Source organism: Mya arenaria, chromosome 2 (genome assembly GCF_026914265.1).
Source record: "Mya arenaria isolate MELC-2E11 chromosome 2, ASM2691426v1".
NCBI classification, from domain to species: Eukaryota; Metazoa; Mollusca; class Bivalvia; order Myida; family Myidae; genus Mya; species Mya arenaria.
The window spans coordinates 42978418-42997604 of NC_069123.1; the positions used below are offsets into that span (position 1 = coordinate 42978418).

The 19187-nt window shown below is 40.0% G+C and overlaps 3 protein-coding genes across 5 annotated transcripts in view; 1 reads left to right on the forward strand and 2 right to left on the reverse strand.

Annotated features, from left to right (window-relative positions):
* LOC128225085 (uncharacterized) overlaps positions 1-2789 on the reverse strand; it is a 38406-nt gene extending 35617 nt beyond the window's left edge. The window contains exon 1 of the mRNA XM_052935106.1: positions 2678-2789. The gene's annotated coding sequence lies outside the window, so the exon portion shown is untranslated. The remainder of the gene's footprint in view (positions 1-2677) is intronic.
* A 3442-nt stretch (positions 2790-6231) lies between these two features.
* Positions 6232-15127, reverse strand: LOC128221471 (peptidoglycan recognition protein 1-like). The gene is made up of 5 exons (XM_052930081.1): positions 15095-15127; positions 14356-14583; positions 12570-12831; positions 10415-10528; positions 6232-6540 (listed from the first exon to the last, which is right to left on the reverse strand). The coding sequence occupies exons 2-5, from the start codon at positions 14575-14577 to the stop codon at positions 6341-6343; spliced, it is 798 nt and encodes a 265-aa protein (XP_052786041.1). The 5' UTR covers positions 14578-14583; positions 15095-15127; the 3' UTR covers positions 6232-6340.
* A 225-nt stretch (positions 15128-15352) lies between these two features.
* LOC128222774 (peptidoglycan recognition protein 1-like) lies at positions 15353-18758 on the forward strand. 3 transcript variants are annotated; one of them, XM_052931904.1, is made up of 5 exons: positions 15353-15369; positions 15586-15835; positions 16136-16388; positions 16549-16662; positions 18410-18758. In XM_052931904.1, exons 2-5 carry the CDS (start codon positions 15614-15616, stop codon positions 18607-18609), a joined length of 789 nt encoding a protein of 262 aa, XP_052787864.1. In that variant the 5' UTR covers positions 15353-15369; positions 15586-15613; the 3' UTR covers positions 18610-18758. The 3 variants fall into 3 exon arrangements, with proteins under 3 accessions (XP_052787864.1, XP_052787859.1, XP_052787852.1); XM_052931899.1 differs by lacking the exon at positions 15353-15369 and adding an exon at positions 15405-15422; XM_052931892.1 differs by lacking the exon at positions 15353-15369 and having other exon boundaries at positions 15535-15835; positions 18410-18757.
* The last annotated feature ends 429 nt before the right edge of the window (positions 18759-19187 follow it).

Below are 19187 nucleotides of genomic sequence, written 5' to 3' on the forward strand. Positions count from 1 at the left end.
CTTTTGGTGCTCCCTTGGTGAAATATATTACGATCTTACACTGAAACAAGCAATTATCCTCTAATGTAAATATTGACTTGAGAATCAATAGCTATAAAGATAAACTTTCTATTGAGGAATGATGATTGTATTAGTGTTGTGAATGACGTGAACGTTTACGTTAACACTTCAATACGTTATAAGGTTTGTGATGTTTGAGATTACAGATTCGCTTAAACGCTATGTACAGTTTTCCAGATTCGTTTATTCCTGGTTCATTTTCAATGGATGTCAAATCAATTTTTAACGTTGAAAACTGACTACGACCGCTTAGTAATTAATGACCCTTCGTTGTATGAAAAGTTGACCATCGTTAAACACTCATCAACGGTAATATTCAAAACCAAGCATAGTCAATTCTATGCTCAGACTTTTGTTAGCTATACATACCACGCAATCCGATAAGCTACATCAATCTTAGATCCAATTCAAATCAATACTGAATCTCATCCCGCCAATTTGATGTGCATGCTCAAAAGTATGGGGCCCGAAAAATTTGAAAGCGTAGCTTGCAAATGGTGCGTTTTGGCGTGTATCAAGAGGAAAAATAGGCTTAAAGACAAATACAAACTTAAGAGAAGTTTATCCAAATCAATGGAACAAAATTTACATTACAAATGGCAAATTGATATGCAGGCCCTGGCCTTATGGCCTAGCGGAGGCTACGCCGCTGGAAACGTATGCCACACCTGATTCAAATGTTTGTAAAGTTTTACGAATAGAAATTTAAATATTTAAGTAGCACATTTTTTGTTGTAGCTGCATGAATGGATAAAAATGCCGTTTGAAACATTACTTTTTGTTAAATTGAGTTATCAATTTATTCCCATGACCTACAACATTGTTTCTCTGTATTCTATTCTTGTTATTAATTGTTCGATAATTCATCCTATTGCTCGACTTTAGGTAGAACGACGCTAATGGGCATCATTTCAAACTATGATCCGCTTGATAATTTCTAAACATGTATCATTTCCTGGATTCAAAAACAAATATTTTTTATAGAAACAACATCACCCGAAAGACAAGAAAAATCCTTTATATCATTGCTTTCAACAGTTTGGTGATACTTTGATATCAGAGTAACAAGTAATGTATTCATTCAGAAATGATACATTATTGAATACATCATCAGCACATATAATGAAACTGCACTGAAATGGCCATATGGTATGACAATTTTATCATACTTTTTGATCGCATAAATAATGGAACATAGACGTTGTAAAGCAAAAATCAACAAGTTCTAAAAATATTCATGACCTATTCTTTATTATAAATTAACGTTAACCTTTTGGGAACATATTCAGTATTGCCAAAAAAAAACACTAAAAGATTTAACATCTCATTTAAAAAAGGGTTATCTTTGTTTAAAGTCTTCATTATAGGCAAACTAATGCCTTCCAACGTAGCATATAAATTTCGATGTACATGTATTTATAAGGTTGTATAAACACACTGGAATTATTTTTTTAAAACTTAGACTTTGTGTTTTTATGCATTAGTAAACATGTGCGCAATTAATCACAAGTTTAGATGCCTAAGAGACCTCGCATTTACCGTCCCCGTGGCTTATGGTTAAGGCGTCCGCATACGGAGCGGGAGGTCGTGGGTTCGATCCCTGGCCGCGTCATACCGAAAGACGTTAAAAGTTGCTACAAGTAGCTCCTTTTCCTGGCGCTCGGCATTTAAAGGGTGGTGCTTGTAAAAGTGGTGTACTCAGTACTGGTTTAACCCAGGAAAGTTGTATCCCGTGTATCGGTGCTTTACACCGAGCACGTAAAAGAACCAATGCGTCTCTTCGAAAAAGAGCTAGGGTATCGCACCCGGACTACCTTTTATCCAACCACTGTCTCTTCCGCGTGCTGTCCCTTCAGCAAAAACAAAGGACCCCGTTGGAAATAAGTGCCTTTAAAGTGATAGCGATTCTAGGGACATTTTCGGAACACACACGCACTTCTCTCACCTCAGCACATGCATGCAAAGCGAATGATTTTTTTTTTGACAATTTAGGAAAAGGGGTTTTGTACATATACAGCATTTAAATACTTACGTCGTGAATAGCTAGTATATCTTATTTTGCAATTCAAATTTAACGAATCATTCGTATATTTCGAGCAAATCCATCTTCGGGTTAAATTGTAATCAAAACCTTCGCTGGTCATATTATTATTGTACGTACAAAAAACTACAAATCGGTGAACAACTATGCAAAGTTGAACACCGGCATGTCGGTTATGACCTTTTATTTGGGGTTGATCATCTGGCCAAGCGTATCATTGCTGTATAAATGTTTAGAGGTTATCAGACTAAATCATCTCTAATGCATAACTAAACAAGGAACTGCGGCCATGTACAGTACATGAAAGTATACATGGGCATTTGGTTCAAATGAAATACTAAAATCATGTGACAAAACCTGTAATTCATGTAATTGGAAATGAGTTGTTCAATGTAAGCATATTATTGTATCCATGGACTATATTGGCCGAAATAGGCGCCTCAAGTCGCGTGTTGCCCTTATAACTGAAGTAATTAATTATAATTAGATATGTTATGTCTAGCTGATTTAAATGAAAAATACTAACAATTACAAAAGGTACTTTCAATTAAAACTGAATCGTTAAAATTTACGAACCTTTGGGTGTTTCTTCATATCACTATGTCCTCCGTTCATTGTTCTCGTATTCATCTTCGTTTGTACAGATTTATTACTTAAATCGTCATGTGCTTCTTATTCACCGCTGATGTATAGAGGCTGATCATGTGAATTCACAAGCGCATCGAAGCAAAACAATTTGTTGAGAGTGTCGAATGAAGGGCATTCTGACGAGCAAATAAAAACAACGGAGTATAGAAGGAGGGTGGGTGCGACCCCCCCCCCCCCCCTCCCCAACATACACCTTGGTACGCGGGGTTAGGGGCGTACTTCGGTCTCAAATAAGACGCACGTTTTGCGGCAACAATATAAATTGGTACTTCATAGCAAGATTCATTTGATGCATAAAGCCTCTTCATACAATACGTCTTCTATAATCATAAAATAACGTAAATACAATCAGCCCGGAAGAATGTCAAGGTCAATGATGTGTTAAATCGTTTTAGTTGGTCTTGAACTGATGCTTTGTTTTTGTATTACATGTTATTATACGAGGTTATAAGTCGACTACTCCAATAATAAGGAGAGTACTACTGACCCCAGCGTCGGCGTCGGCGGCACAATTTGTAACACACGCAAATCCTTAAAGCACCTTTAAGTTATTATCTCCGTAAGTACATCATGTATGGCATTGTAATGCACAAGTCAATTGTAACCACGGCCCCACCAGGTCCGGGGAATAGCGGGGACTTTGACTTTCGGTCCAGCCAACCCCGGGTTAAATCTCCGCGGGGACAAACATATGGTAAAATCCTCGCCAAATGCCCCCGCACCCTAGGGACCCTATAGGTAAGGCTCATTCCCCGCTATAGTTTGTGCGAAGACAAAACCACCGCATTCACCCGGCACTGCGAGGCCACCTGAAAGGTAAAAATACGGCCCATTTCCCCGGCTATCCCCGGTATACCCCCGGACCTTGGGGAAGCGGGCGTTGTTACAATTGACTGGTGCATACCTTTCGATACTATCAAACCTACTGATCTATGAATTGTCATGATATATATGTGTATATATGTGTATATATGCATAATTCTTGTATGCTCATTGGCCTATGGCCTTTATGCATTTGAAATAAACTATAAACTATGAAACTACTTCATATCCAACCTATTTGAATGACAATGTTAAATAACTCTATCTTGCATTAAATATAACATTTGCCGCTTCATTATTCGACGAGAATAGAACTTTATACAAACAAGTATGACAACTCCTATTTGCAAACAATGCATATTTTGCGCCTTTCTTTATTTGACATTATTTGAGTCTCTGTTAATACATCGGATTAAATGCATGCCGGATCTAAATGTCAGCATTTTCTCAACCAGCGTACAATTACCCGTCGAAAAGTCAGTCTTATATAAATGTCTTAGCTTGCTTGTGTTTTTTCAGCTTCTTTGCAAAAAAAAACAACAAGAGTATTACCAATCTGTAAAAAAACAACATTGATTGCATTGTGCAAAACTCTGTTGTTGTTTTTTCCAAATAGTTTATGTCAGTTTTAGTGTAAATCACATGCTTGATTTCTTTCTTTAATAAAACTTGAAAAATTGCAGTTCAAATAATGATTGAAGGTTGTTAGTATGTACTTAAAACATAAACGTTTTGATGCGACACAGTCGCATAACCATTTATTTTTGTGTAAGTATACATACGAATAACCTTAAATTTTACTGATCTACATCCTATTGTGTGAAGTACCTACAGCCACTGTTTATATCTACCACGTCACCTGATTAAAATCAATAACGGATGACTGCTGATTTACTGAAATAAATGTGTTGGCAAATCTGAAGTATACTGCCTTCTCATTGGACAATCAAGTATGTTGACCGCTAAATACTGTTTGAACACATCATTCAGTTTCAACTTAAATTTAATAAAATATAGTTAAATTATAACAGTTTACTGAAACGGTTACGCTTCTTGGAGAAATAAGTGCTTTTTGTATAAATCTTAGATTGAGGGAAAAATACTTGACTTTTGGTTTCAAACGTGCAGTCTCTGGCAGAGCATGACCATTTTGTGCTGTGTTGTATAAAATTTTATTCGATTTACATAATCAATTGTCCATAAATTTTTTATGAAAACAACATCACCCGAAAGACAAAACAATACTTTATATCATTTATTTTTCGACGAATAATTAAGGTTTGTCTCTAGTTCTGTTCAAACTGTAAATATGTTTTAAAGCAAAGCGAAAATGAGTCTGCAAGATCAATAAAAGCAATCCTGGTTGAGTGACAAAACATGTATTCTAAATGTATCAATTACGTGTTATTTAAAACAGATTTAAAGTTGGTGTGCTTTCCTACTATTAATTCATGAAATCTTGATATTGGATTATGTATGTTATTCAAATGTTCAAATGATTGTTATGAGTTTCACTACTATCAATCCACAGCTTTTTATGCTGAAACTAAAGTGTAGCGCTGACTCCTATTTGATAAATTTATCAACATTAGTTTATAATTACAGACATAACTTCGACGTCCATTTACTATGACAATTCTAGTAACATGTTAATTAATTAAAACTATCTTAAAATACACTCATTTAAAGAACATTATTGCGCATTACATTTTACATGAAAGAATACAAATTCTTACATGAGAATATATAAATATATATATTTCGATATAATTATTAAACTATTTTCTTTAATACCGTTATTATACAGTATGTTTTTCTTTAGAACAAGACAGGGCATGATTGTTTGGAGAACATAGACCACATCTAGATCTTTCAGCAGCCACAACAATGCTGACAACTACCAACACTACGGTACGACATCAATTACTGCGCCAACAACAACCTTCCAGCCACTTATACGACTACAACCATTCTCACAACTACGCATTTTTATCCACATACACATTAAGAAAAAACAAAAGAACTAAGCAGAAAATAACCACACACATGCTAATAGCTACAACTGCAACACCGACAAGCATTATTACCTTAATAACTACTAGTTGTAGTAATCATACAACAACAACAACAACAACAACAACAACAACAACAACAACGACAACAATTCTATGTTTTTAACTACCATATCTATGCATACAGTAGCAACAACTCCAAACACTATGGAACTCGCGGTCTGTAGCCTTGTAAGGCCTTTAGGTCCGTGCAAATATGAAAAACGATTGAGCTTGGAATAAAGTATATGGCAACCATCTAAATACAGTTTAAGCTTTGAAACAATATGGTAGAATGTGATACGTTGATATGAATATAGTCAATATACTATATAGGTCACTAACTGCCGTCGCAAAATGAAATTTACTACTGGTTAAACGTTGTTATGCAGTTATGACCATACATTGCATGTGAATACGTACCAACAACCTTTATATTTTAGTGGTTTACATGATTTTAACCTTAACGCTGAATAGTCATTTAACTTGATCATACCATGCCGGGCATACAGTTGCTTTATGAAAAATGAATCTTGCTACCGAGAAATTCTTGGCGCGACGACATTGCCGGCGAGACATCATGTTCAACATAATGTAATTGCAACGAAGAAGATTTTAAACCGTATTGTTTATTTTCAATATTATTACAATGCCTCCTGAAAATTATATATTTTAAGCTTGAGACAAATATGCTGGGCCATTAATCCACCGTAAGTTGCTAATAGTGTGGCCAGCCGTGGATGAGGGCATACAACTTGTCCCCCGGGCAGGCGGTCTGACCCATGTCACGATGACCTCTGAGCGTGTACGTGGACGTCAGCTTGTGGTTGTCCAGGCCGCACTGAATCAACTGCTTCACGGCGTTCAGGGCAGCGTCGTTAGGCACCCGGTGGGTGAAATCACCAATCACACATATAGCTGTAAAACATAGGCATAGTAAGGTACCCGGTGGGTGAAATCACCAATCATACATATAGCTGTAAAACATGGGCATAGTTAGGCACCCGGTGGGTGAAATCACCAATCACACATATAGCTGTAAAACATGGGCCTAGTAAGGTACCCGGTAGGTGAAATCACCAATCACACATATAGCTTTAAAATAGATGAGCCTAGTAAGGCACCCGGTGGGTGAAATCACCAATTACACATATAGCTGTAAAACATGGGCATAGTAAGGTACCCGGTGGGTGAAATCACCAATCACACATATAGCTGTAAAACAAAGGCATAGTAAGGTACCCGGTGGGTGAAAATCAATCACACATATAGCTTTAAAATAGATGAGCCTGTAAGGCACCCGGTGGGTGAAATCACCAATCACACATATAGCTGTAAAATATATGAGCCTAGTTAGGTACCCGGTGGATGAAACCACCAATCACACATATAGCTGGAAAATGTTAGCCTAGTTAGGTACCCGGTGGGTGAAACCACCAATCACACATATAGCTGGAAAATGTTAGCCTAGTTAGGTACCCGGTGGGTGAAAATACCAATCACACATATAGCTGTAATATAGGCGTCGAGCTGGAAGTCACCGCTCACAAATAAGGCTGTAAAATATGGGCATTAGAAGGTGCCGGGCTGGAAGTAATCGCTCACAAATAAGCCTGTATAATATGGGCATTAGAAGGTGCCGGGCTGGAAGTAATCGCTCACAAATAAGGCTGTAAAATATGGGCAAAGTAAGGCGTCGGGCTGGAAGTCATCGCTCACAAATAAGGCTGTAAAATATGGGCATAGTAAGGCGTCGGGACGGAAGTCATCGCTCACAAATAAGCCTGTAAAATATGGACATAGTAAGGCGCCCGCCTGGAAGTCACCGCTCACAAATAAGGCTGTAAAATATGGGCATAGTAAGGCGCCGGGCTATAAGTCATCGCTCACTAATAAGCCTGTAAACTATGGGCATAGTAAGGCGCCGGGCTGGAAGTCATCGCTTACAAATACGCCTGTAAAATATGGACATAGTAAGGCGCCCGCCTGGAAGTCACCGCTCACAAATAAGGCTGTAAAATATGGGCATAGTAAGGCGGCGGGCTGGAAGTCATCGCTCACAAATAAGCCTGTAAAATATGGGCATAGTAAGGCGTCGGGCTGGAAGTCATCGCTCACAAATAAGCCTGTAAAATATGGGCATAGTAAGGTGTCGGGCTGGAGGTCATCGCTCACAAATAAGCCTGTAAAATATTGACATAGTAAGGCGCCGGGCTGGAAGTCATCGCTCACAAATAAGGCTGTAAAATATGGGCATAGTAAGGCGTCGGGCTGGAAGTCATCGCTCACAAATAAGCCTGTAAAATATGGGCATAGTAAGGTGTCGGGCTGGAGGTCATCGCTCACAAATAAGCCTGTAAAATATTGACATAGTAAGGCGCCGGGCTGGAAGTCATCGCTCACAAATAAGGCTGTAAAATATGGGCATAGTAAGGCGCCCGCCTGGACGTCATCGCTCACAAATAAGGCTGTAAAATATTGACATAGTAAGGCGCCGGGCTGGAAGTCATCGCTCACAAATAAGGCTGTAAAATATGGGCATAGTAAGGCGCAGGCCTGGAAGTCACCGCTCACAAATAAGGCTGTAAAATATGGGCATAGTAAGGCGTCGGGCTGGAAGTCATCGCTCACAAATAAGGCTGTAAAATATGGGCATAGTAAGGCGCCGGGCTGGAAGTCATCGCTCACAAATAAGGCTGTAAAAAATGGGCTCAGAAAGGCGCCGGGCTGGAAGTCATCGCTCACAAATAAGCCTATAAAATATGGGCATAGTAAGGCGTCGGGCTGGAGGTCATCGCTCACAAATAAGGCTGTAAAATATGGGCATAGTAAGGCGTCGGGACGCAAGTCATCGCTCACAAATAAGGCTGTAAAATATGGGCGTCGGGACGGAAGTCATCGCTCACAAATAAGGCTGTAAAATATGGGCAAAGTAAGGCGTCGGGCTGGAAGTCATCATTCACAAATAAGCCTGTAAAATATGGACATAGTTTGGCGCCAGGCTGGATGTCACCGCTCACAAATAAGCCTGTAAAATATGGGCATAGAAAGGCGCCGGGCTGGAAGTCATCGCTCACAAATAAGGCTGTAAAATATGGACATAGTAAAGCGTCGGGCTAGAAGTCACCGCTCACAAATAAGGCTGTAAAATATGGGCATAGTAAGGCGTCGGGCCGGAAGTCATCGCTCACAAATAAGCCTGTAAAATATGGACATAGTAAGGCGTCGGGCTGGAAGTCATCGCTCACAAATAAGACTGTTAAATATGGGCATAGTAAGGCGTCGGGACGGAAGTCATCGCTCACAAATAAGGCTGTAAAATATGGGCAAAGTAAGGCGTCGGGCTGGAAGTCATCATTCACAAATAAGCCTGTAAAATATGGACATAGTTTGGCGCCAGGCTGGATGTCACCGCTCACAAATAAGCCTGTAAAATATGGGCATAGAAAGGCGCCGGGCTGGAAGTCATCGCTCACAAATAAGGCTGTAAAATATGGACATAGTAAAGCGTCGGGCTAGAAGTCACCGCTCACAAATAAGGCTGTAAAATATGGGCATAGTAAGGCGTCGGGCTGGAAGTCATCGCTCACAAATACGCCCGTAAAATATGGACATAGTAATAGTAAGGCGCCGGGCTGGAAGTCATCGCTCACAAATAAGGCTGTAAAATATGGACATAGTAAGTTGTCGGGCTGGAAGTCATCGCTCACAAATAAGCCTGTAAAATATGGGCATAGTAAGGCGTCGGGCTGGAAGTCATCGCTCACAAATAAGGTTGTAAAATATGGGCATAGTAAGGCGTCGGGCTGGAAGTCATCGCTCACAAATAAGGCTGTAAAATATGGACATAGTAAGTTGTCGGGCTGGAAGTCATCGCTCACAAATAAGCCTGTAAAATATGGGCATAGTAAGGCGTCGGGCTGGAAGTCATCGCTCACAAATAAGGCTGTAAAATATGGGCATAGTAAGGCGTCGGGCTGGAAGTCATCGCTCACAAATAAGCCTGTTAAATATGGGCGTAGTAAGGCGTCGGGCTAGAAGTCATCGCTCACAAATAATCCTGTAAAATATAAGCATAGTTTGGCGCCAGGCTGGATGTCATCGCTCACAAATAATCCTGTAAAATATGGGCATAGCAAGGCGTCGGGCTAGAAGTTATCGCCCACAAATAAGGCTATACGATATGGACATAGTAAGGCGCCGGTCTGGAAGTCATCGCTCACAAATAAGCCTGTAAAATATGGGCATAGAAGGCGTCGGGCTGGAAGTCATCGCTCACAAATAAGGCTGTAAACTATGGGCATAGAAAGACGCCGGGCTGGAAGTCATCGCTCACAAATAAGCCTGTAAAATATGGACATAGTAAGGCGCCGGGCTGGAAGTCATCGTTCACAAATAAGCCTGTAAAATATGGGCATAGAAAGGCGCCGGGCTGTAAGTCATCGCTCCCAAATGAGACTGTAAAAAACGTTCATTAGAAGGCGCAGGGCTGGAAGTCATCGCTCACAAATAAGGCTGTAAAATAGGGGCAAAGTAAGGCGCCTAATCGGAAGACATTGCTAACAAATAAGGCTGTAAACTATAGTTTAGTTATGCAACCGTTGGGCGATATCGTCAATGACACATCTCAATATAAGGACAGTTAACCACCCGATGGAGGAAGTCAGAGATCACACATTAAGCTGTTCTATACGGGCATTGTATGGCTTTTATTACATTTGTTGGTGTGTTTGTAATATTTGATGGAGATAATCAAGACGTTTCGAATTGGAACTATCATAAGTTTGCGTACCGAGGCCTACAGAGTTGTAATTTAACGTGTGTGCCCCCACGGAATCCCAACCCCGAGCTTCGTAAACGTTTCCGTCCTCACCCACCACGAAACTGTAACCGATGTCCGACCAACCTGAAAATACGTAAACTTAATTTTACACAAATATATATAAGAATACAATATCCTAGGTATTACGAAGTATGTCTGATGGTTAAAGATGCACTATTATTCCCAAATCAGATTTAACACATTTTAAATTAATACAATGGTTTCAATATACCAAAAAGGAATGTACGTGAAGTTAGCGGCCTAGCGGCATAGCGGCCTAGCGGTGTGAAGTTAGCGGCCTTGCGGCGTGAAGTTAGCGGCTTGGCGGCCTAGCGGCCTAGCGGCGTGAAGTTGGCGGCCTAATTATTTTTTTCTATTTCCAAGCATTTTTTTTCAAACAAAGATAAATCAAAGTTTTTTATTCATATAGTTACATAGCGGCCTTAAATTGTTATCTTTTCAGAATATTTTTCTTTACCTTTTATTCTAAAACAATTTTAAATTAACTGTTTTATGCACAAATTATCACTCTGAAGCGTTTTGAACTTTTTTTCAAAAAAGTCGATCAAGCACTTCAGCGACCTAGCGGCCTGACGACGTGAAATTAGCGGCCCAGCGGCCTAGCGGCCTAGCGGCCTAAATTGAATCCTATTTCAAAGCATGTATACATGCATTTTCTTCTAAAACAATGACATTTTAACTGTTTTTATTCACGCATTTACAAATTGAAGCGATTATTAACATTTTTTTTCAAAAACGTCGATAAAGCAGTCAGCTATTTCAATTCTTTTCCAAAAAAGTCGATCAAGCACTTCAGCGGCCTAGCGGCGTGAAATTAGCAGCCTGGCGGCCTAGCGGCCTAGCGGCCTAGCTGTCTAAAATGGTTTCCTATTTCAAAGCATGTATACATGCATTTTCTTCTAAAACAATGACATATTAACTGTTTGAATGCACAAATTAACACTTTGAAGTTATTAGCGATAATTAATATATTTTTTCAAAAGCGTCGATAAAGCAATCAGCTATTTCAAAGCATTAAACATGCCTGTTCTTTTAAAACAATGATATATTTACTGTGTTTATGCACAAATTATCACTCTGAAGCGTTTTTCAACTTTTTTCCAAAAACTTCGATCAAGCACTTCAGCGGCCTAGCGGCCTAGCGGCGTGAAGTTAGCGGCCTAGCGGCCTGGCGGCCTAAAACGGTATCCTATTTCAAAGCATGTATACATGCATTTTCTTCTAAAACAATGACATATTAACTGTTTTTTATGCACAAATTATCACTCTGAAGCGTTTTTTTAAAATCTATTTTCAAAAAAAGTCGATCGAGCACTTCAGCGGCCTAGCGGCGTGAAGCGGCGTCAATATACCAAAAAGGAATGTACGTGAAGTTAGCGGCCTAGCGGCCTAGCGGCCTAGCGGCGTGAAGTTAGCGGCCTTGCGGCGTGAAGTTAGCGGCTTGGCGGCCTAGCGGCGTGAAATTGGCGGCCTAGCGGCCTGGCGGCCTAATTATTTTTTTCTATTTCCAAGCAATTGTTAATCCGTTTTTTTTTTCAAACAAAGATAAATCAAAGTTTTTTATTCATATAGTTACATAGCGGCCTTAAATTGTTATCTTTTCAGAATATTTTTATAAAAAACGGTATATCTGTGAGAGTGCAGCTTTAAATGTTCAGCTTTGTTATGCAAAGCCCATTTGATAATTTCCTGTGTAATGAAGAATACAAAACCAAATTGGAAACTGTAAGATAGCATACTAGTAATTCAAAAACTTTCGTCACATTAATCATTAAAAGCAATCAAGAGCGCAAACAAGAGGTTGTTGTATTTTGTTTTCAGTCGGACAATGGACATAATTGGACCAATATTACAGTCTAACTTATGGGCCTTGCTGTACATGTGCGTATTGTCTCTGGAAACATTTATACAAAAATTCACTTGAATATGTTGAACGTTTTTCATTCTACTTTTATTCTCACTTTTAGCTTCAACAAATGTATGTCGAAGGAAAACGTTTGTACACTACGACGACGCCGACCGCACCAAGGCTTCACGAAACCCGCCATTTTTTAAAAGCAAATGTGCTTTGAAGAACTTAAATGTACATAATCACTGTATATACCGTGCCCATCCATGTGGTAGTTCTGGTAGGACTGGACCATGTGAGTGCACTCCGCCTTGGTGTGGCAGAACCCTGAAGCCCCGTGGTGGATGAACATGTACTTTGGGGTGTGGGTGAGGTGCGTGTGGGGGTGTGTCGGCGCCCGGGCGCCCCACCCCGCGCGAGAGATAATGTGCGGGCATCCCGGAAGTTGCGCGCTGCTCGTGGAAGTACTAAAGGAACACGCCTTAATCGTCACGTAGCCCTCATGGATCCATCCATTCTACGAGGTTATGACTCGAATCATTAAATTCTTAAAATGTTTCTATATCGAGTGCATTATTAGGCTAATTGTTTGTTTTCCGAGGTAAGCAAGAATCAAGTAAAATATCATTATGCAAAAGGAAATTGATACAATTATGTACATAAATATAAAAGAATACAATGTAACTCATAACTGTGTATTTAATTTATTATGTTGTGATCATTAGTGTCCTCACAATCAAAGCCACGGAGAACTAAGAAACGCAACAAAAGGGTACGAAAAACACGAATGCGACGGAGAAATACGAAGATAAGCAAGGGGGCTAGGAGGATGCACAAAGACGCCGGAGGAATAAAAAGAGAATCACGAGGCCTAGCAGAAATCTAAGGCGACGGAGAGAAAGAAGAGCAACAATGGGACTAGAAGAACAACAAAACGGCGGAGAAATAAGACGAAAAACAAGTGAGCTAGAAGAAAACGAAAACACCGGAGGGCAAGGAGAAAAACAAAATGGCTAAAAGAACATGAAGAAGTCTGAGAAATAAGAAGAGAAACAAGAAGGATAGAAGATTAGGATGACGCTCGAGAATTAAGAATGGAAAAAAAAGCTAGAAAGTAAAACAAAAATGGAAGTACACCAATAAGATAGTGAACGAAGAAGAGCAACATTAGGCTAGTAGATTAAAATTTAAGAAGCTGGCCGAGAAATACAAAGAGACACAAAAGGGCTAGACTGATAAGAAGGCGGCGGAGAAAGAACGAGAGCAACATGATGCCAAAATGATTCAGAAGACGACGGAGAAATGAGAAGAGAGTCACGAAGGTTCAAAGAACACGAAAACGAAAGAGAAAAAAAATGAGACACCAGAGGACTAGAAGAACATGAAAACGTAGGAAAAACAAGAAGAAACAAAAGGGACAGGAGGACACGAACACGGCAGTGAAATAGGGTGAGGAATAAGTGGGCTAGAAGTAAACGAAGGCGACAGAGATATAAGATGAACAACAAGAGGCTTAGAAGAACACGGCGGCGACGGAGAAATAAGATGAGGACCAAGAGAGCTAGACAAACACGAAGGCGACGAATAAATAAGAAGAGAATCAAGAGAGCTAGAAGAACACGAAGGCGACGGAGAAGAAAAGAAACAAGAGGGATATCGTGTATGCCGGATAAAAAAGAAAATTAGCAAGAAGCCTAGAAGAACACGAATGAGAAATAAGAAGAGCAACGAGAGGACTAGAGGAACTCGAGTATGCCGGATAAATAAGATTAGCAAGGGGGCTAAAAGAACACGAAGGCGACGGGGAAACAAAACGAGAGCAAGAAGAACACGAATGTGCTGGATAAATAAGATTAGCAAGAAGCCTAGAAGAACACGAAAGAGAAATAAGAAGAGCAACGAGGCGGCTAGAACCACAAGACGACGACCACGAAAGGTAGGCTATGGATGTATGCAGAAGAACAAACGAGTTATTAAAACAGAAGGTGAACATTCACGGAACTATAATACTTGTACGTGATAATATGTGGTTTATCCCCACCTGTCCATTGTAGTCGACGTTGACCCATGAGGCACTATCGACCGTCTGTCTGTGCCCCTTGAAGGTGAGACAGTGTCCGGGGGCCAAGGTGGTCAGAATAGTGTGGGTCGTCCCTGCGCCGTTACGCACATGTACGGCCGTCGTCGCACATGCGCAGTCAGCGGCAAGCGTCAGACTGACGCTGATCTCAATCAGCAGAATCAATGTCAGAAGAAGCTTCATGTTTGGCTGTTTAAAAAGGACATGACCGTAGACCATTAAAATAATGCAGCAGCGTATGCATCATAATTAAATTAAAAAAAACAACACTACATACGAATAGCAACCGGGAAAGCTATATGGGGGGGGGGTGCAATATATGAGGAGAGTCAAATATTTAAAAAACATAATACTGAGAAAAGACACAAGTTGATCAGAAACTGAAGGTCATAGGATTGTTTTTTGTTTTCTTTTAAATAGTGATATCAGAAGGGCCTCTTCCATGATTGCCAGTCAATGCTATTGATATTTTGATCTAAAACATTGCAAATAATTTTGTTTAATAGTGTGTGTACTATATTCTCTACTAACTAAAATCTAAAAAAAATGATCAAAATAATTAATGATTAATGCAAGGAACCCAGAAAGTGTCATGTATTATATTCATGTGAATAACATTGTGCTTCAAAATATGGTTTATTTTATTATAAATTTGTATCTGTAGACACATTAATTAGCTATCTTAAATGTTGCAACAAACCTCTCAAGTCTTCCTGAGTCTCCAAATGACGACTTCTCAAGGTTTGGTTTCTATTTCTATACAAGATAAGACAATTTAATTTTAAGACCAAGGTCACTGGTCCGACCGTCTACGTATTCAGTTACAAACTTGTTGAATATCAAATTATATGGGCCTTTTTTATTTAAAATTGTACTTAACCCCCCCCCCCCCCCCCCCCCGCGTCCCCCCTTTCCCTCACTCTGATTAATACTCAATGTACGCAATTCTAGAAACCTTGTCTTTGACAGACTTGTGTATGCTGTTTGAAATGGAGATATCGAATTGAGTGTTAACTATTATCTATACGGTGTCACAATTAAATAATGCATTGGATGTTAACCAATAAGCAGAATTTAACATAACAAATTTAATGTTGGCATGATCTTGTATGTTCCTTTAAAAAGGTTCGCGTAGCATTAAAATAATTTATGTTAATTGAATTTGTTGTTGAAATTAATATTATTTTTCAGTCGTATAAACTGAAATCGTCGAGAAAAAATGAAGGATTTCACTCTCCTGCTTATTGTGGCGGAGATAATCACCAGCTGGACATTTGCTGAGCAATGTGCGTGCGCAACGGTCAATGTAAATGTGCGAACTGAGGCAGGAGTCGGTCACCACATATTGACAACACTCCTCACAGGTTCCTGTCTGCCATTCAAAGGGAACAGGCAGGTTGTCAGCGGAGCTTCTTGGGTCAATGTTGACTACAATGGACAGGTTCGTATCTTGAAAATAGCAGTTAAGTTTTATAAACAATTTAACATTAGTTTGTAAACGATTTAAATTACTTAAGGAAATAGAATAAATTATAACTAAAAAAATCACTTCCCACCAGTTTATCTTTATCATATAACTATTGTTTTATACACACCCTGGTTTCCTTCCTGATAAAGGAAATAGTTTAGTTTAATGCGGGCACACAATAAGTGACGTCATTTGTAATTGTAACTGTCTTGATACCCGTATGGAACTAGATAAAAGGATTGACATTGATCATTTAATGGCAATATTTATTAGGACGCCTGGATCCACGAAGGATATGTGGCCATTCGAACGTGTGATGGCACAGGTGGTTCCCAGCTCCCCGGATGCCCGCACATCATTCCCCGTGCAGAGTGGGGCGCCCGTCCCCCAACCCACACAATACCTCAGCTGAGCCACACCCCTACGTACATGTTCATCCATCACGGAGCCTCTGGATTCTGCCACGCCAAGGATGATTGTATCGCAAAGGTTCAGGCCTATCAGAATTATCACATGGACGTCCATGGTTAGTTTGATGTCCACAACTACCATTTCGTGTTAATTTAGCTTTTGCCTTTTCCTATATAATAGTAGTCGGTAGCATTGTGCGTATACTAAAATATATCAAAGAGCTTTGGAGGTGAAACCATGAAGCTTAATAATTATGTAAATTTCTTTTAATTTAGGCTGGCCGGACATCGGTTACAGTTTCGTTGTCGGCGAGGACGGGAACATTTACGAGGCCCGGGGTTGGGATGAGGTAGGAGCCCACACATACGGCTACAACTCCGTGGGATTAGGTATACCGATTGAAAGGCTTATTACAGAAAACAGCTTTAGTTTACAATTATCAGTATGTTACAACAGCTATAACATGTGACCTAAGGATCACATTCGGTAACTAGAATCAGAAATGATGTCCCTATCACTAGCGAATTTAGAGGGGGGGGGGGGGGGGCGCACCCGGCGCGCTTCCCCTCTAAATTCGTCCAAGTTTACTTTTTATTTCAGTATGGGAGAGAAAACGTAAAAATATACGCTCAAAATGTATCATTCTCGACTACAAAATGTTAAAATTTTCTTGAGGGAGTAGCCCCAGACCTAACATGCAAACTCCTTATGCCATATACTTTCGGTTCTGAGGGGTGGCGCATATCAAAAGGTTACGGCACTAAGTTTTGCCCGCTCTAACGTCAATTCCTGGGTCCGCCCCTGCCTCTTGAGAGGTCTTACAGTTATCAAATGTGAAGGCAGCTACAATATATGATATGTCGGTCATATTCGGTTACTAACGACAGTACTAGTGTCCCTCTTGTTAGGTCTGATTATAATAAGGAATGGCAGCTATAATATATGTCATACGGACCACACTCGGTAAACAGTTCTTATGTCCCTCTTGAGAGGTCATATAAAGTGCTGGTGGTTCGTTTGATAAGCAGACACATGCACCGCTAAACACGACTTTTGATTAGTGACTTCACCATATGCGCGAGTTACTACGCCTCTGTTTATAGCTATATGTGTGATAAGATACTATAACTATATTACAAGTTTACCGTCTGGGCGTCCAACTGAACTAAATGTGAGATGCTACTTTTCCCGGCGCCTTACTTGACCAACTTTTGAGTGATACATGTTACACTTCACCAACTGGGCGCCTGACTAAACCCATATTTTACAGCTACACTTTTCTACTATCTTTTGCAGCTATATTTATGACTGTTTTTTTTCTCTCTCGGCGCCTTACAATGCACATACTTTACAGCTATGTGTATTATCGGCCACTTCACATATCGGGCGCCTTACTATGCCTATATTTACAGTAATGTGTATGACCGATGCCTTTAATCACCGAGCCCAAATTAAACCAATATTTTATACAGTAAGATATGTAGGGATTCAAAAATGGTCCGAGCCTATGACAGATCTATTTAAAACATGCAGAATGGAATTTTTACCAAGTCTATCTTCACATGGCGCCTACTGTATGCGTATGGAACAATGAAAACACTTGCCGCTCACTCCGCTGCAGAAACATTTATTGATATAACGTTGTTTGATTCTTTGGTGTGATAAACTGACTTTAACTCATAAAATTTTAAAACTTTTTATTGATATTTGTCGGTAGATATACCTGTATGTGTTATGCATGATTTTACCCACCGGATGCCTAATTCTGTCCATATTTTACAGCTATATGTGAGATTGGTGATTTCACCCACCGGGTGCCTAACAAGGCTCATATTTTCCAGCTATATGTGTGATTGGTGATTTCACCCATCGGGTGCCATACTAGGCTCATATTTTCCAGCTATATGTGTGATTGGTGATTTCACCCACATGGTGCCTAACTAGGCTCATATTTTCCAGCTATATGTGTGATTGGTGACTTCACCCACGGGGTGCCTAATTCTGCACATATTTTCCAGCTATATGTGTGATTAGTGACTTCACCCACCGGGTGCCTAATTCTGCACATATTTTCCAGCTATATATGTGATTGGTGATTTCACCCATCGGGTGCCAAACTTTGTCCATATTTTCCAGCTATATGTGTGATTGGTGATTTCACCCACCGGGTGCCTAACGACGCTGCCCTGAACGCCGTGAAGCAGTTGATTCAATGTGGCCTGGACAACCACAAGCTGACGTCCACGTACACGCTCAGGGGTCATCGTGACATGTTTGACACGGCCTGCCCGGGGGACCAGCTGTATGCCCTCATCCAACACTGGTCACACTATTAGTAACTTAAGGGTTGCGGTCAAATTGCCATGTTGAAAAGGCGGTATAATAAATCAGCAGTTGTGCTTACATTGAAGTAATATTATATCAATTAACATGCTTTTAAATCAAATCAAATTATTTCGAGTTATTTAGAACACCTTCTGTAAAATATCAACAATAAAAGGCGGAGCGAGAGAGGACTTATTTATTAAGATTATACACTATACAGGGTCTCTTAGAAAAGGCTCATCGTCGATCGTATTACGTATTACAGACTCATCGCAGTACTTGATACAGACTCATTGCAGTATTTGATACAGGCGTATCGTAGTACTTGATACTGGCTCATCGTAGTACTTTATACAGGTTCATCGTAGTACTTGATACAGGTTCATCGTAATGCTTGATACTGGTTCATCGTAGTCCTTGATACAGTCTCATCGTAGAATTGATACAAGTTCATCGTTGTTCTTGACACAGGCTCATCGAAGTACTTAATACAGGCTCATCGTAGTACTTAATACAGGCTCATCGTAGTACTTAATACAAGTCCGTCGCAGTACTTTATACCGGCTCATCGTTCTACTCTATACAGGCT

What these genes read in the sequence shown, in the direction of transcription:
- LOC128221471 (XM_052930081.1), bottom strand. Translation starts at nt 14,577, where the DNA reads ATGAAGCTTCTTCTGACATTGATTCTGCTGATTGAGATCAGCGTCAGT. An exon ending in CTACCACATGGATGGGCACG is followed by an intron (nt 10,529 to 12,569) that starts GTATATACAGTG and finishes ACGTATTTTCAG; the next exon opens with GTTGGTCGGACATCGGTTAC. An exon ending in TTACAACTCTGTAGGCCTCG is followed by an intron (nt 6,541 to 10,414) that starts GTACGCAAACTT and finishes TATGTTTTACAG; the next exon opens with CTATATGTGTGATTGGTGAT.
- LOC128222774 (XM_052931904.1), top strand. Translation starts at nt 15,614, where the DNA reads ATGAAGGATTTCACTCTCCTGCTTATTGTGGCGGAGATAATCACCAGC. An exon ending in ATGTTGACTACAATGGACAG is followed by an intron (nt 15,836 to 16,135) that starts GTTCGTATCTTG and finishes AATATTTATTAG; the next exon opens with GACGCCTGGATCCACGAAGG. An exon ending in CTACAACTCCGTGGGATTAG is followed by an intron (nt 16,663 to 18,409) that starts GTATACCGATTG and finishes CATATTTTCCAG; the next exon opens with CTATATGTGTGATTGGTGAT.